Source organism: Amblyraja radiata, chromosome 15 (assembly GCF_010909765.2).
Source record: "Amblyraja radiata isolate CabotCenter1 chromosome 15, sAmbRad1.1.pri, whole genome shotgun sequence".
Taxonomy (NCBI): Eukaryota; Metazoa; Chordata; class Chondrichthyes; order Rajiformes; family Rajidae; genus Amblyraja; species Amblyraja radiata.
Genome location: NC_045970.1, coordinates 14,960,384 through 14,979,761, shown reverse-complemented (window position 1 = coordinate 14,979,761; position 19,378 = coordinate 14,960,384). Strand labels below are relative to the sequence as shown.

General features: G+C 39.3%; 1 protein-coding gene across 1 annotated transcript in view; it reads left to right on the top strand.

Annotated features, from left to right (window-relative positions):
- The window catches only part of tcerg1l (transcription elongation regulator 1 like), a 712,622-nt gene that overhangs the window by 625,614 nt on the left and 67,630 nt on the right, over positions 1-19,378 (top strand). The window contains exons 10-11 of the mRNA XM_033033658.1: positions 7,218-7,307; positions 12,822-12,940. Of these exons, the coding sequence (XP_032889549.1) occupies positions 7,218-7,307; positions 12,822-12,940 (209 nt within the window). The remainder of the gene's footprint in view (positions 1-7,217; positions 7,308-12,821; positions 12,941-19,378) is intronic.

Genomic DNA, 19,378 nt, shown 5'->3' with positions numbered 1-19,378 from the left:
ACAGGCTAGATGCAGGAAGATTGTTCCCGATGTTGGGGAAGTCCAGAACAAGGCGTCACAGTTTAAGGATAAGGGGGAAATCTTTTAGGACTGAGATGAGAAAAACATTTTTCACACAGAGAGTGGTGAATCTCTGGAATTCTTTGCCACAGAAGGTAGTTGAGGCCAGTTAATTGGCTATATTTAAGAGGGAGTTAGATGTGGCCCTTGTGGCTAAAGGTATCAGGGGGTATGGAGAGAAGACAGGTACAGGATACTGAGTTGGATGATCAGCCATGATCATATTGAATGGCGGTGCAGGCTCGAAGGGCCGAATGACCTACTCCTGCACTTATTTTCTATGTTTCTATGTTTCTACATTTCTGCTGCCATCTCAGACTTGAATTCCTCTTAAATAAACCTACAATTTCCAGCAAGGAGCTCATCATTGCCATCGTATAAATAAGAAGCAAATCAGCTTTCTCACCATTATTTCCCCTTGACCCGCCATTCCCTGTGTCTGCTGGGGTTGATTCTTTCAAGCCTTCTCCCTGCCCCACTCACATACCCTAATTCTGATCCAAAGCATTCTTTCAGCAAATCTGCTATCATTGGTATTCTCTGCACCTCCCTTCAGAATGTCATTCCACATATTAATTAAGCCTTGAATTGAAAAGCTCATTGAAGGAAATGCACCTTAGGGTCGATGGTCATTTACTCTTTATTAAAGGCTCCATCCCAATCTATATGTTCCACCACCCACCACAACTGAAGCTCTTATTAACAACACACCTTTTCAACTCTTATCAACAAATCACGTCAAATCAACAAATCATTTCCTTTTTTATTGAGTCACATTTTCTTCATTTAAGCAACTTACCTTAATGCTGTTGGTAAAATTCTCATTTTCTATTCCGTATCCAAATACTATGCCAAATTTATCACCGAGATATGTTCATTGGTGTCCTTCGTTAGATTCTGCCTTGGTGACTTGGTTAATATCAACCTCCATAGCCATTTTGGGAAAATGCTGGATTTAACTTTTAATGTACATTCTATTATCATGTATCTATATACTGTAAATGGATCCCTATAAATCCCGATAACTGGCTGTTTCCACCATTATCAAGAACCAGTGCAAGAAGTTAATGGGCTTATCGGTGATGTTATCAGTAGCGGCTGCCATTTCTCTCCGCTTCCCTAGGACGTTGGGCCAATTATTTATTTATTTCTGGTCCAGAATTAAAAACATTTTTCTCCTTCTCCCCTATCTCTATTTACGTGCAAAATGAGAATACATTTTTAAAAAATGGTATGAATGTAGAAGTGTAAAACAAATTTAATGATCCAACATTTCACAACAATTTATATGACCTCTTCTGTAATTACAAATCGTTATTCTTCCTCTTTGCTACACATTCTGCACGCTGCAGATGCAAGGTCAGCCAGCTTGAATCACTGCTTTGACTGCAGAGATAATTTTGGCCAGGATCCTCTGGCTTCTGCTAATCCTGCTATGGAATAGTGAGCTTCACTGCACAGAGGTCGGGATCAGTACATACTATATGAAACAACTAACTGGTGGTGGGAGCGGGTGACAGTATGTGTAAAGTGAGAAGCGAATGCCTTTTTGAGCAGATCACTCACTTCCATATCCACCCTCTCTCTCTCTCATGGCCAAAGTTGTTGCCTTATATATTGTGGAGGCACAACAGTCTGCAGATGCTGGAATCTGGAGCAAAAATAAGGAGAGCTGCTGGAATAACCCAGGTGTTCAGGCAGCATATGTGGATTAAAATGGCCAGCATTTGGAGTCAAGATCCTTCATCTGACAGGAGAATTGTGGAGTGCTGAAGAACACGTGAGAGAAAATGGGATAATGAGGCTCGATGAGCTGAATCAGGTCATATGCCAAAAGAAAAGTAAGAAACGATGATATTATAACCCTCATATTTGAGGAGCGCTCAACCAATCTCTTGGAGGCAAACCTGCAATGGCTAGGACATGAGTAAGTAGCTCATGTATTCTTAGCTAATTCTACAGATGTAACATCCAGGAACAGCAGAGAAGAATGAATAATCTTGCACCTTCGCTCTGCTATCTCTATCACTGCTTTCACTATCAGCCTTAAATACCATTCAGACATGCGTCGGCTGACACGTTCTATCTCCTGCCCCATCTCCACACTCCATATGCCTTCCACGCCAGCTGTGTTTCTTGCCTGTGCCACTCTTCCACTTGCTTCCATGCTCGCTTTATCTTTTTGCCTTTCCTGCACCATGCCTCACTGAATCATGGCATCTCTGGGAGAATATTTTTTTTACCGATCCACAGATGTGGACTGGCTCGTGTTTGAAAGTGTCCTGGGATGGTACAACCTCAGAGTGTGTGATTGGTATTGGAAGGCACGGTCAATGATTTGTGAAATGAATTCTGGATTTCTCCAGCAACTGGATTTCTGCAGATCTGGTGTGAGATGGCTGAGAAGGACCTTTAGTTCTCTCTGTCTTCGATTCCCTGGTACTCTGTTCCTTTACTGCTGCATGAAGGGAAAGGTGTAGGAACAGCGGGTGCTGGTTTACACAGAACATAGACGCAAAATGCTGAAGTAACTCACTGGGACAGGCAGCATCTCTGGAGAGAAGGAATGGGTGCTGTTTCGGGTCGGGAAAAGGTGATCTGTGGAAAATGGTGAGCAGATGGCATGTTAAAACTGAATGATCAGCCTATTCTTGTGTTAAACTGCATCTGGCGTTCTGTCATCTATTCTCTTAATCCATGATCTTTTGTAGTTTCCTGCTGCTTCCAGAAAATTAGAAAGTGATCAGCAAAACAAAGGAGGACCTTGTTGGACTGAAAAATGTGACAATATCAGCAAAACATGGAAGCAAATTTCAATATATCAAACAGATTGGCAAGGAAATTGAAACCTACTGACATTTGGTTCTGTGGAGCAATGGCCATGGGTCAGAGATTGTGTTGTAATGTTACAAACACATTTTCAGTATGCCTACCATGTGGATGATCGAGATTAAACAATTAAGTTACAATATGCATGTTGTTATATTTCAAAATAATCATTGTGACAAATGATTATACCGACTGTCCAACATTGTGCCAGAGCAAAGTAAACCACATTTCTGCCCGAAATCTTTCATTTATTGTAGATGTCAAGTGGTGTCTCCACATTCTCCCTTGGAGAGAAGAAGCAAAATAATTGAGAGCATCAATCTCACAGCTGCTTATTGGTCCAGTTTAGCAGAAGATTAATGTTGTGGTGAGATCCAAACTTCAAACTTCAAATAAAAACAATTGAAAGGAGTTTCATAATTGATTTAAAGCAATTCGAGTCATATTTTTAACAATACACAGGATATTGATTTTGTTTTTAACGTAAACCTAAGCGCAAACCTAAGTATCTGGTCTATGTTCCATTTTCCTTTGTTTGGATATAACATTAATAGGTCAGTGAGAAGCTTGACAAAACCGAATGAGGAAGATTATTTGTCCTCCAATTCATGACTTGATTATTACGGGATTAATACATCCAAAATGTACATTCAAATTTTCTAGATTAATATTGAATTATTTATCTTTCTACCAAACAAAATAATCGCACAATCATTTACTCAAAAGATTTGCCTTATTGTATACGGTCAGTTTCTTTTAAATTAGTTCATTGTGAATTATGAAGAAAAAGGATCTTTCAACGGTAAGCAAAAGGTGCTAAATGTCATTCTATCTATTCATGTACTTTAGATATGACGTTTGCAGGTTTACTAACGTGCATCTTTGATAGCATGTGGAAGCTCCTTGGGAAAACAACCATCTTGTTAGATCTGCAAACATCACGAATAGCAGAATTTTGGAAGCAGATCCAGCCACAATTGCTTTTAAAGAATTAATTCCGGTGAAACAGTCAAAGGAAATCTCATTGACGAAAGTGTAATTCTGGAAGAGGGAAGCAGACTTTAATTGATTCCTTAACTCAAATAATTTCACCATCTTAGGTTTAATATTGTTATGGAGTTCAAATTTCTACCCTTAAATTCTGGCATTTTGGATAATGTTATTGCCTCATGGAAGAATTATTTTAAACCTGGAACACTGGGCTATTCCAACAACTTGAGGCATAGGCAAAGTAATGTGAGTATGATTGGAACTTTAGGACACCAACATTTCTTGACCCACTTCAGATGGTAGAATGGAAATGTCATGCAGTACAAATCCTTGCTCCTGAAAGAGCTGGATATCAGAATCAAGGTGGAATCATTTTCAAAGAGCAGGAACTTACTGGGAAAAGCCAGCAGCTAAACATCAGACGTGCAGGAACAGCAAATCTATTTGCTTTAATAAAGAGGAATAGCAGTCAAGGAACTAGCCAAGTATAAAACCATTTACATTATTTTAATCAATTGAGATTGACTAAGTGTTCTTAATTGTTTACAAGTATTTCTTTTTGACGTTTTTCAGATTTTTATTGATTTTAATTTTTTTTCATTTTGTGTGACTTTTGAATGCTAAATATTTTTGAATGTTTATGAATGTTGGGAATGTTTGGAAGCTTTCACAGTTTTGGCATGTCAGCTGGGATTTGGGATTGTGGCTTAGCCAGCTCTTAATATATTTTCAGTGGGAGAGTGGCTTCTTCTGACAGCCATATGAAGACCTAGCTTTGTACAAGGCCTTGTCATCACTCAGGCAATCACCATTATGAATTGGGGCAATTTATGAAACAAATTGACACAATATAATTGGGGCAAGGCTAGATATAAATGAGCAGCAAACCTGGGTTTTGCCTGGCACTGGAGGGTAATCCTGACTCTGAGCACCCTGTATTATGACAAGTACCCAGACTAGTATGGTCACTTTGGAGCCCATTAATAGTAAAGGGCCTGTCCCACTAAGGCGACTTTTTAGGTGACTGCCGGCGACTGTCATTGTCCATATAATATAACCATATAACAATTACAGCACGGAAACAGGCCATCTTGGCCCTTCTAGTCTGTGCCGAACACTTATTCTCCCCTAGTCCCATCTACCTACACTCAGACCATAACCCTCCATTCCTTTCCCGTCCATATACCTATCCAATTTATTTTTAAATGTCATAGTCATAGCAAGTCAAGTCAAGTCAAGTCACATTTATTTATATAACACATTTAAAAAACAACTCTCGTTGGCCAAAGTGCTTTACATTTGTTATAGAAATAGTATAAACAAACAAGCTACATACATATATACATATAGCCCTCACTCAGTGGATGTCAGGAAAGGCTTGGGAGTATAGATAAGTTTTTAGTCTTGACTTAAAGGAGTCAACGGAGGGAGCAGTTCTGATGGGAAGGGGGATGCTGTTCCACAGTCTAGCAGGACGCCGAAAAAACGGCGACTGGATCCCCCTACGACAATGTCTGCGAGAAGCTACAACAACCTACCACCTAGTCGTCATCAAGGTACGGCAAGCTATCGACAACCGGCGACACATCAGGACGCCCACCTACAACCACACCTACGACAACCTACGACCACACAGGCGACAACCTACAACAACCGAATCAACCTACGTTCACATGTGACAAGCTATGATAAGCTATGACCCTGTTGGCGACAACTGAAGACAATTCAGTCGCTGTTACCTGTCGCCGGTTGACGTAGGTTGATGTAGGTAGTCGCCAATGGAATTCACTGAAGTCAGCACTGGCGATAACCTACATCACCTGGCGACAACCTATAGTTATCCTGGCGACAGCACCTACGTCAGGAAAAGTCAAACTCATTGGCGTCAAACCCACTGTCGCTGAAAATGTTTGAACATTTCAAAATCCTGCGGCAACCAGAAAAACACTTTGACTCTTTGGGCGACTGAGGTGACTACTCATGGCCATACAGGCATCACCCTGGCAACCATGTGGCGACAGCCTAGTCACCTGTAGTTGCCTAAAAGATTGACTAAGTGGGACAGGCCCATAAGACTGGAAATTACTTTTCAGACTGTGGATTTCTCATGAACAATTTGTGCTACTTGGAGTTCTCAATTGTGTCCAAGATCAGGTCTGGGCTCCTGAGTTGGGACAATTTGTGATTCTCAATGGAGGTGTCTCGGCATCTTGAAAGTCTTCATAATATTGACTGCAAATATTGAGGACATTGTGGCAACTGCATTCATGAGTGTTTCCCACCATCTGTAAATATCTTTATTCCAGTTGCAGTTTGAAGGCATGTTGCACTTATAAAAATCCATTGCTGAATTCAAACTATATTAACAAGGCTATCGACATGTGTTTGTAGATTTAGGGAATTAATTGTTCCACTTTATTTTCATCCCTGCAATATTTGATGAGTTTTATCTATTTTATTGAATCACTCATTTCATCACTCTCATGACCAGCATTTACTACCTTTGAATGGGTTACCTCTGAGTGGTTCACCAGGTCACCTCAGAGGGCATCTAGGAGTCAACCATGTTAGCTGCTCAGGAGCAACATGGAAGCCACAGTGGGTAAGAATGGCAGGTTCCCTTGCCTGAGGGACATTGGTAACCACACATGTTTTTACAGCAATCCAGCAGTTTTGTGGTCACCACTATCAGCAGCCCTATCTTTTAAATTCTAGATGTTTTATTGAATTGAATTTTCACAGCCACCATGATCTGAATTGTAAGTGATTTACCACGTGCACTTCAAACTATACTGACATGCAAAAAATCAATTGTTTTAATATAATTACTGCCCAAATTTAATGTGATTAATGGAACTATTTATTTTCATCAACCAGTCAGGCGAAATTCCAAAAATATAACAAAAGTACCCCACCCCCCACCCCCTCCCTCGTATTTATTATAAACACAATTATGAGAGGGGAGGTACTTTTATTATAATGTGGACAATGATTCAGGACAGGAACGTATCCCAAAATTGTCATGAGGATAATTGCTCTTTTCATTCCTCATTCCGTCTTTGCATCATCCTCAAAGTTTGTTATCATCTTGTAACAAAGCTATACTTTGTGTAATCCTTCAACTATTAATAGTCTATAAATGCCTCACGGGACAAATGATGTTTTCTTGTGTGTCCTATCTGGTGTGTTCAGGCTTGTATGAAATGAACTGCACTAATCTAAGCACTGTAAACACTGTGCTGCCAAATGCTGATGAATATAAACACAACAAAAATGTGACCTCATTTTGACGCTCCCTGTTAGACAAAACCTAAAACAGTTTAAATGTATTTCTTTAGGTCTCCGCATTTTCTACGTGGGAAAAGGAGTTGCACAAAATAGTGTTTGACCCTCGTTATCTCCTTCTAAACCCAGAGGAACGTAAACAGGTATTTATTTTATTAATATTAAATGCACAGAATATGTTTCAACAAGTGTGATTAATCTTTCATGAGGAAGTAAATATTTAATAACGGATGCATATCCTTTCGGATGAAACAAAGGCAATCTTAGTTGAATGAAATATTCCTACTGTTTGCAAGTATTCCCTGAAATAGGAAAATGTAAAAAAAAATAAACCTTCAACTATCAAGGTATCTGAACAACGTTTTGAAGAAAGTATTTTAATGGTGCCAGTTTTTTTTCTGTTTCTGCCTTTACTTTTTGTTAAAATCATACTATTATTTCTTTTAAGTAAGCTAGAGTGGTAAAATGATGTAAAGCCTGCAGTTCTCCCTCTTGGTTAGGGAAATGCATCTCAAAAGGAACTTTAAATTATTAAATTCTGTATCTAAAGCATTCTTTGCAAAGTGCCATGTTAACTCAAGCATTCAACTTTCAATTAGAAGAGCGTAATTTTGAGCAGTCAAGCTGCATGCCACTTACACACCGTTGAGACGTTCTGGAAAGCTTATCCTTTTTACCCACATCAAGTGTACCGAATGGATTGCGTTGTACAAAGAGTCTTTCATCCAGAACAAAAAGAAGAATGGTGTACTTTAATGTGCACTCCTTAAATGGTACCTGCTGTTATGAAGTAATTGAGCTTTATTGATTTCAATAGCTGTGGCGGGTTTACATTGGAACTGCATTTCCAAGAAACATTGTAGAAGAGGAGAATGCAGTCCAAGATGAGTTTTCAACTCTGCGACATATATTGCAGAATTGTCTTGACATAAAGCTTCCAGAGAAAGCCACACATCTATGACCATCATTTGAGTGAGGTTCATTTCTGAAATATTATAGCAAGATTTGCAACAAAAGAACAGTGTTTGCCTTACACCTATCTTACAGATTAAATTTTAAGCAAGGTTTTGAATTTCAACCTGCTATCATATGCATTATTTACTGTGGATCAGCAAACAGGAAAAACAACTGCACCAGTTGTAGATCAGTCAGTATTAGTGGTCCTGATCCATGTCATGTTTTACTGCTACCTCTGTACACTCAAACAGCAATCTGATCGAATGTCTCATATTATCCAGTCTGCTAGTCCAGCCTCTAGTTGGAGATAGATTTATCATTGAGATGTGTCGGCCGCTGCATATTACTGGGTGTGATGAACATGAAAGGCAGAAGGATAGATTACTATCAGGACATCCTTTACATTTTGTTTTCCCCAGGAATCCCTCATAGCTATCAGCCTGATTAACAAGCAGGCCACCTATCAGGTGCAACAGTATTCTTTGAGGGATCGCCATGTAGCCACTGATGGGGAGGTGTGAGAGATTGTGGAGACTAGGCGCAGCAATAGAACATGCCAGGAGGAAGAATGTGGTTGCCAAGTTATGCACAGTAGATGGGTATGCAATGCCTGATCCAACTGCAAGCCCATTGATCTCCTCTAGTTATGCTGCAAGTGGTGCACATAGGTCATTGTCCCAATAATCTAGTATTAATTCTGATCTCTGTCTTCCCCATGTGGAGTTTGTATGTTCTCCCTGCCTGTGACTATGCGAGTTTTCTGAGTTGCTTCAGTTTCCTCCCACATACCAAAAACTGGTTGTTAGGTTAATTGACCACTGCAAAGTATCCCTAATGTAAGCCTGTAATATTCCATGGGGTTATTAATGGGTATATGTGAGAGATGAGGCATAAGGGAGATATGTGTGTTGTTAAGAATAATAAGAGAGCTGGCTTAAACATTGGGCGAAATGGCTCCTTCCCTGTTGTAAGGAAATATGAAAACATAACTTTGTTAAGATTGGAGATAGACACAACATGCTGGAGTAACTCAGTGGGACAGGCAGCATCTCTGGAGTGAAGGAATGGGTGACGTTTCGGGTCAAGACCCTTCTTCAGACTGAATGTTGTTAAAATTGGGTTTGAGCTCCTCGTTCAATTAACAATTCATCCTTTTTTGAGGGATTAGCATACCATATACATTTTGAATGCAAACAATGTATAAATTAGGGAATTTTAAATGGGATATAATTGTACATTTTTGTACAGTGATGTAGAGGAGGAATGAAAAGATAGAATTGAGAGAACGTGGGAGAAACATAAGAAACAAAAAGAAAAAGTTAAAAATGTATAAAAACTTCATGTAAGATTTCAAACTATGTTCATTCTGAAGACCTGAAACTTACTGGCTATAAATTAATAATTATGCGACCAAGACTCCACAATAATTATTATAGAATAAAAAATGGACTCATATCTGAATGTAGTAACCTTCATGTCTTCTGCCTGCTTTAGTGGAAATACTAAATCTTCCAACGTTGCACAATTCTATACATTTTAAACCTGTTTATAGCTATGAGTTAATAGAAAGGGGACTCAGTAATCAACCAAATGTATTACCACAAGAGGCTGTGGAGTGAATTAATATTTTTATGGTGGAAATTCTTGATTAGTATGGGTTTCAGAGGTTATGGGGAGAAGACAGGAGAATGGAGTTGAGAGGAAACGATAGATAAGCCATGATTGATGGGTTGAATGGTCCAATTTCTGCTGCTTGAACTTATGAACTTCACTGATTTCATCATTAGCTTCATGTGTGAACTTTGAAATTACCTTCAGTAATGAACACTATTAGCCATTGTTATTCTAAATTTTAAATATAAGATAGTGCCTTGAAAGAACTCAGTTTATCCCTATTGATTATCTTCTTTCTGGTGTTTTATTTTATCGATTATGAAGTTGTTATTTTTTATAAAATGAATTCAGAATCTACCTCAATTTATTGTTCCAAATAATTAGTTCCTATTATGTTTATTCATATTAGCTTGCCACAATTATCTAATTTTTATTTGATATATGGTAATAACTATCTTCTTAATATTAAATAGTTAGATTCTACAAAAGCCCAAAAAAGAATGTTTTACATTAAAAAAAAATTAGACTCCTATATCAAAATAGTGTTCATAATGACTGTACATCTATTACATATTGATGATGGACACAAAATGCCGGAGTAACTCAACGGGTCAGGCAGCATCTCTGGAGAGAAGGAATGGGTGACGTTTTGGGTTGAGACCCTTCTTCAGATTCAGTCTGAGGAAGGGACTTGACCCAAAACATCACCCATTGCTTTTTCCAGAGATGCTGCCCGTCCCGCTGAGTTACTCCAGTATTTTGTGGCCATCTTCGGTGTAAACCGGCATCTGCAGTTTCTTCCTTACTTATTGGTGATATTCTATTTGTTAATCAATTTAAATTAAATTTCAACAATGAACACTCAAGGAAATACAAAACACAGCATATCCTTAGAATAGTGTTTGAGGTTTATCTTTGAAAATTTAATATATCTTTAAACTCTTTCTTTCTGTCTCTTATATGTCTCTCACTTTCTCTCAAACCATCTTTTCATCACTATTCTATAATCCATGCCATCAATGAACATTGAGCCACACTCTAAGCAGCATATCCATTACGTATCAGGGTAATATCAAGAACAGTTTATTTTCCACTCTTTATTTATTTTATGTTCCTCTCGCATTTTTATTTAAAATGATTATCTTCATCTTTTTTACATTGCTTCTTAGTTTTTTTTATCGAAAAGGGATCATTAACATGCATTGCCTGAATGTTTTTGTATATAGATAGATGTATATATACAGTGGCTTGCAAAAGTATTCATACCCCTTGAACTTTTCCACATTTTGTCACGTTACAACCACAACCGTAAATGTATTTTATTGGGATTTTATGTGATAGACCAACACAAAGTGGTGCATAATTGTGAAGTGGAAGGAAAATGATACATGGTTTTCAAATTTTTTTACAAATAAAAAACTGAAAAGTGTGGCGTGCAAAAGTATTCAGCCCCCCTAAGTCAATTCTTTGTAGAACCACCTTTCACTGTAATTACAGCTGCAAGTCTTTTGGGGTATGTCTCTACCAGCTTTGCACATCTTGAGACTGAAATTTTTGCCCATTCTTCTTTGCAAAATAGCTCAAGCTCAGTCAGATTGGATGGAGAGCGTCTATGAACAACAAATTTCAAGTCTTGCCAGAGATTCTCAATTGGATTTAGGTCTGGACTTTGACTGGGCCATTCTAACACATGAATATGCTTTGATCTAAACCATTCCATTGTAGCTCTGGCTGTATGTTTAGGGTCGTTGTCCTGCTGGAAGGTGAACCTCCGCCCCAGTCTCAAGTCTTTTGCAGACTCTAACAGGTTTTCTTCCAAGATTGCCCTGTATTTGGCTCCATCCATCTTCCCATCAACTGCGACCAGCTTCCCTGTCCCTGCTGAAGAAAAGCATCCCCACAGCATGATGCTGCCACCACCATGTTTCACAGTGGGGATGGTGTGTTCAGGGTGATGTGCAGTGTTAATTTTCCGCCACACATAGCGTTTTGCATTTAGGCCAAAAACTTCAATTTTGGTCTCATTTGACCAGAGCACCTTCCTCCACATGTTTTCTGTGTCCCCCACATGGCTTGTGGCAAACTGCAAACGGGACTTCTTATGGCTTTTTTTCAACAATGGCTTTCTTCTTGCCACTCTTCCATAAAGGCCCGATTTGTGGAGTGCACGACTAATAGTTGTCCTGTGGACAGATTCCCCCACCTGAGCTGTGGATCTCTACAGCTCCTCCAGAGTTACCATGGGCCTCTTGGCTGCTTCTCTGATCAATGCTCTCCTTGCCCGGCCTGTCAGTTTAGGTGGACGGCCATGTCTTGGTAGGTTTGCAGTTGTGCCATACTCTTTCCATTTTCGGATGATGGATTGAACAGTGCTCCGTGAGATGTTCAAAGCTTGGGATATTTTTTTATAACCTAACCCTGCTTTAAACTTCTCCACAACTTTATCCCTGACCTGTCTGGTGTGTTCCTTGGGCTTCATGATGCTGTTTGTTCACTATTGTTCTCTAACAAACCTCTGAGGCCTTCACAGAACAGCTGTATTTATACTGAGATTAGATTACACACAAGTGGACTCTATTTACTAATTAGGTGACTTCTGAAGGCAATTGGTTGCAATGGATTTTATTTAGGGGTATCAGAGTAAAGGAGGCTGAATACTTTTGCACGCCACACTTTTCAGTTTTTTATTTGTAAAAAAATTTGAAACATGTATCATTTTCCTTCCACTTCACAATTATGTGCCATTTTGTGTTGGTCTATCACATAAAATCCCAATAAAATACATTTACGTTTGTGGTTGTAACTTGACAAAATGTGGAAACGTTCAAGGGGTATGAATACTTTTGCAAGCCACTGTACATATATGTAAGATATGGAGCACTCTAAGAACTATGAAATAAATGAATTATATGTCCTATTAAATAACATGAGTTCAATTGCCTTCTACCAGTGGCATATATAATAAATTATTGTTTTAATGACAACATAAATCATCAAATTAATGTGTTTTATTTTGAAATGAATTATAATAAAATTGAGAGCATCTTCAAGTATGTGACTCATGCTGCAATGCTTTTAAATTAAAGATTTTTGAGCAGTTTATCAAAGCAAGAATAAAAGAAGAATACAAAGAGAAAAAGTGTAAACTACTCCAGGCCAAAGAAGAATTTAGAAAACTGCTAGAAGAATCCAAACTCACACCCAGGTATGCATTTTCTAATCATGTAGAGAAACCATGCCCAGGTCTATTGATATAAAGATATATTGACTTAATTGTTTTAAATTATGCTACTTTGTTTTATTATACATTGTACTTTGAAATGTGTTTTGACAATATTTCGCACAAACCATATATTTTTTCAGAACAGAGGATTTGGTAAACAGTCATTATGCTGGTACTCCATGAAAAATTCACATATCTCAGGCAATAAAGGACAACATTTTCATGGTATTTTACAGAAATTATAGTCTGTAAATATCTGAAGTGTTAGACGGTTCACTGATAATGCTAACTACATAAATGGCATTCTGTGGAGGAGATAGAATCGTTAGCACCAGTTCCTCGATTTCCATATTTAACTGCACAAGTACGTCCTCTTGAAATTGCTGACAACGTTGACTGTCAATGTTAATAATACAATGCTAGAACTGCAAAATCTGGCCCATTGCCTGACAACATCATCAGATTAATGATGTTTAGTGTGTTCTGATAATTCAATTATTCCTCACATTTGTAAAATAGTAAGCAATAAACCAACCCCCACACTCTATTACATCCAAGTGTATCTAATGCGCAACTTCAGATGATTTAAAAACGTTGGCAAACAAATGTTGCAGACGCATGGACGATTATTAATTCTGAGACTAGTTGAAGGGGCACTTTGAACTAATTGCTCCTTGCGACAACTGTTATTGACTTGGAGTCATTTGAATAAACATAATAATATTTCCAGCGAGCCATCTGATTGAATACATAAATTAACAGATTTACAGAATGATTAAAGCAGAGAAGGGGGCCATGCGAACCATCAAATCTAGACTGGTCGACCGTTTTGCTGAACACTTGCGCTGGGTCCGCCACGCCAAGCTCCATCTCCCGATTGCTAACACTTTTAACTTCCCTTCCTCTTCCAATACCAACCTTTCTGTCCTGGCCCTCCTCCATTGCTAGAGTGATTCCACAGGCAAACCTGAGGAGCAGCATCTCATATTTGGCTTGGGTAGCTTACAACCCAACAGAAAAAACATTGAATTCTCTGATTTTAGGTACCCGCCCCTCTTATTCTCCTCTATGTTTCCTGTGTCCCACACTCTGGTGTGCACCTATTTCTCCCATTATCCAACCCCACCTCCTCCTTTCCCACCCTTCCTTTCCCTTCCACCTTTATCCTTCCATCTGGCTTTAATTTCACTCCTCATTTACTCCTCGTCTCTCCTCACCTGATGTTGTTGTGTCTCCTTGGCTCCTTTCTGTCTTGTTCTGCCCTCCCCCCCCCCCCCCCCCCCCCTTGTCTCATTTTCATCTCCAGCCTTTATCCACTCATCTGGCATTGATACCTCCCCTCACCGCCAACATGGCTGGCTTCACACTGACACTCCAGACCTCTTCCAGGTTTCTCCTCACCCCCACAATCAGTCTGAAGAAGGATCGCAACCTAAAACGTTGCTTACCCATGTCCTCCACATGCTACTCATTTTGTATTTTATGAGTTTATTCGGATCTCTTTTTAACACAATTAACAGCTTAATGAGTTTAACATCTGTCATCGGAAAGTTACCAGAGAGTATTCTGAGGGATAGGATATCCAGGCATTTAGATGGACAAGGGCTGGTTAGGGATAGTCAACAGGGTTTTGTACATGGGAGATCGTGTCCCATGAATCTGAGTTTTTTGAGGATGTAACTAAAAAGATCGATGAAGGCAGAGCTGTAGTGTTGGATTTCAGCATGGTATTCAACATTGGTTCCCACATGGTAGGCTGCTCTGGAAGGTTAAATCCCATGGGATTCAAGGAGAGATAGCTGAATGGATAGAAAATTGCCTTCATGGTAGGAAGCAGAGGGGGATGGTGGAAGGTTGCTTTTTGGACTGGAGGCCTGTGACTAGTGGTGTGCCTCAGGGTTTAGTGCTGGGCCCATTGTTAGTTGTCATCTATATCAATATATCAAACGTACATGGCATGATTAGCAAGTTTGCAGATGACACAAAAATGGGTGGTATTGTAGATGGTGAAGATGGTTGTCAAAAATTGCAGCAGGATCTTGATCGATTGGGCAGGTGGGCTGAGGAATGGTTGATGGAATTAAATGCAGAGAAATGTGAGGTGTTGCATTTCGGGAGCACTAACGTAGGTAGGACCTATACAGTGAAAGGATAGGGCTCTGGGGAATGTTGTAGAGCAAAGGGATCTAGGAGTGCAGGTATATAGTTTGTTGAAATTGACATCACAGCTAGATACGGTCGTAAAGATAATTAAATGTATCTTGAATCTTGAATCTTGAATCTAAAAAGGCTTTTGGCACATTGGTCTTCATCAGTCAGAGTATTGAGTACAGAAGTTGGGAAGTCATGTCGCAGTTGTACAGGACATTGGTGAGGCCGCATCTAAAGTATTGTGCTCAGCTTTAGGCACCATGTTATATGAAAGAAGTTATCATGCTGGAAAGGGTGCAGAAAAGATTTATGAGGACTCGAGGGCCTGAGCTGTAGGGAGAGATTGAGTAGGCTGGGACTCTATTCCTTGGAGCACAGGAGGATGAGGGGTGATCTTATAGAGGTGTATAAAATCATGAGAATAGATCAGGTAGATGTACAGATTCTCTTGCCCAGGGTAGGAGAATCGAGAACCAGAGGACATAGGTTTAAGGTGAAGGGGGAAATATTTAATTGGAACTTGAGAGATTACTTTTTTCACAGAAAGGGTGTATGGAACTAATTGCCAGAGGAGGTAGTTGAGGCAGGTACTATCGTAATATTTAAGAAACATTGAGACAAGTACATGGATAAGACAGGTTCAGAGGGATATGGGTCAAATGCAGGCAGATGGGATTAGTGTAGATGGGACCTGGTGGATAGTGTGGGTGTTGGGTCACAGGGCCTGTTTCTACATTGTAAGATTCTATGACTTTATAATTGAAGTTACTGCTCTTCCATGTGTAAAAACAAAATCCTCCTTTGACATTTGATTATTTTGCTCATTATCTTAATTGTGTGCTCTTTAGTTCAAACATTCATAATTTATAGGAGCAGAATTAGGTCATCTGGTCCACCAAGTCTACTCTGACATTCAATCATCGCTGATCTATCTTTTCCTCTCAATCCCATTCTCCTGCCTTCTCCCCATAACCTTTGACATCCTTACTAATCAAGAACCTATCAATCTCCGATTTAAAAAATACCCAAAGAATTGGCTTCCACAGCCGTCTGTGGCAATGAATTCCGCAAGTTCACCACCCTCTGGTTAATTCTTGATATCTCCATCAACAAAAAAGTTACTGGAAGTGTGAAAGAAAACTGAAAACATTTGGCAGCAACTGTGCAAACTTATTCACCAAATTATTCTCCAGTTATTTCAGCATTTACTCAATGTATCACTTTCAGCAAATTGGCGTGTAAATCTAGGCATCTATATCCTTTTACCTTTATTACAATTGTGCCCTCATTTATATTATCTCTTCTCATTTTTCCTACCAACCTTGCATTTTTCAGTATTACATTTCATCAATCACCTATTCCACCCACCTCTATACCTCCTTGACTTATTTTACCATTAACCTCACAATACCTCCCAGTATTGTGTCATCTAAAAATTTGGAAATTGCGCCGTGCAGATCATTAATACAACTGGTGCGTCTTTAAGCAGACACCTAGTTTTACCTAGGGCTATTTTACACCACGGAAAAACAGCCCTTTGCTGCTATTTTCAACAATTATCTGTGCTTATATTTCCTATCTATTCTGCTTCAACCATCTTTGTTCCATTTCCTTTCAATATATAACATTCTGGAAAATAATGGCATCTTTGTACCTGAGGTGTTCACAAATAAGTATCCAGCATCACTTCACTGCATGAATAATTTGTGCTTAAAGGAACAAGAAAACAACAATATGGATTTTGTTATGTATTACAAATCTTTAAGCCTCAGGGATTCATAGTTCTCAATAAAATATAGTGCTAAATGCAGAACAGTCAGTGCAAAAAAAACCCAAAACAATCTGGTTATTTTCCCTCAATATATGATGAGATTGGGTCACGTTCTTCCAACTTTCAATTGGCTAGAATATCCTTGCTGAAACTTTGTAGAATTTGGCAACTTAACCATTATTCATGGTGCTGTTTGATTTTAGAGTATTTTCCTGATAAGAAGCTATTTTACATTACCTACAAAATTGACTTATACAAGTGTTTGTGAGAGAATTCCAAAGGCATTGAATGTTTCAAAATTATACTTTCATCTTTATCCCTGCTGTAAACTTAGTTGACTTCAATGCAATGAATTGGGTTCTGTTGGGATAGAATATTCAGAGAATTTCTAGTTTGCACAATGCATTAGTGAGCACAGGCTCACGACTGAAATTTTTCATTCCGACAGCTGAACAATGGTTGTTGCCTGAAAGGCAAGATCCACACTGGTTCAGAAGTAATTTGTGGTGCTTGGAATTGAAGGAAAGTTGCTCGTGATGTACACAGTTTGTGATGTGCTTTGCACTGTTATCTTTTAGCCTCACAGAAAATGGTCCCATTTTCCTCCACTTAAAGTAGCAAGCGAAGTTAATGAATGAGTTCATATATGAACCAAACTGCACCTGTTACTATGTTGCAGGTGTTTATAGTGCATCTGTTTAAGAATGGAGGCGGCATGCACACTACAAATATGTCAAACAGGATTTATCTGTATAATTAGATCATCAAAATTAATTGACTATTCTGTCTTTTTTTTTAAATTAAGTTCCTGAAGAATTGGTGTGCAGCGTTGTACCCTATACCAGCATTGGAGAGCATTGGAGGATTTCCAATTATGCCCAATATAAGAAGCTACCAACCTTTGGCTATTGGATGTTAAACATATTTAGACACATATCGGCAAATTGCAATTGTATATTGAGCTGCGATATCTTCGTGCGGGGATAAAGGTGGATTCTAAGGCTGAGGAGAGACAACTTGGAAGTAAACTTCTATTGAGAGAGAGAGAGAAAATAGTTTATTCAGCATTGTGCTCCCTTTGCAGGTGAAGACAGTGCCCTGTTGCATCCAGGAGTGAAGTGGTGTGTCCACCTGCAGTGGTACTCTTACCATGGCTTTCACAGCAAATAGTACCTTCATCCATAGATGGTTGTGTGGATGAATTCAGGCTTGGTCTTTTATGAATGAAAATGATGAAGCCTGTAGTCATGGAAAGGTTGTATGGTTTGATGGGATAATGCTGCGAGTATGAGTCTAGGGCAAACTCGGCAGATTAGGTCGTGAAAGTGGGACAGAGGCTTTATTTCATGTTGCCCACATTTAGTTATGTGTTTGTCGGCTTTGCCTAATTAGTCAAGAGGTCCTGACGTGATTTGTTACAACAGTTCACAGATTAGCTAATGATCACTGGTTGTATCGTTATATTTTGGTGCTGTGTGTGTGGGAAATAACTGACTGCTGAATGATGAAACATTTGTGTATTCATTCACAAGCCTGACTGTCTCTTCATATAGTCCGTCTTTGAGATGACAGCTTCATTAATTCTTCCTTTAAACCATGCCATATTTGGCAGTTAAAGATTGAAAATTCTACAAAAAGAAAGTAATCCCGTTGCTTGATAATAGACATTTAAAAATATATCTGGGTGGGATTCCTGTCAACACATTCTTTCCACACTTCTTTTACTCTTATTGAAGAAATTCATTGGCAGACATGACACTTTTCTAATTACATCTGGGTCATCTCGGTGATTGATTCTGTGAGCAATATTGGTTTCGTTGTATTTTTGGCTAGTGATTTAAAAATCACAAAACCTTGAGCTATTTTATCACCATCAGCAGGAGTCCATTTGACACTCGAGAGCAGCTGTCATGATGAAATTAGCTTTGGGCAGTGAAAAAGTTAATTACAGCAAGCAACTGGAGAGAAATATCTGAGGCAGGTTCAAATCAGTAAAGAAAATGAACATGGCTGTACAAAGTTTCCCACACCAGGGAAGGGCCATTCGGTACGATTAATTATATACTCTTCCAGTACGACTAATTATATACTAATTATATACAAATATTGCCCACAGATGGCAGTTTAAAGAGTCTGCAACCTTGCATTTCAATGGCAGTGTTATCAAAGAAAAGTGTCCCAAGGAGTTTCACTGAAGCATTATCAAGCCTGGTGCACCTGATCGCTACTAGGCCGAGACCCGTGTGCCATTGCCATGGGAAGAAGCTACGGCAATGGACATGCCTCCCGGCCATGGCAGGTAGTGGCCACTGTAGGTGCCTCCACCGCTGACCCTCGCTACGTTCCCTGCCACGCACAGGCCAGGCCTATTGACTCCGAACTTCGCCGCATACCTGGCCGATATTAGGCCAGGCCAACCGACACCAATACCACTACCAACCCATACAGCTTAGCCGCTCCCACGCTAGGCCTACTGAAATCAACACTGCCACCAACCC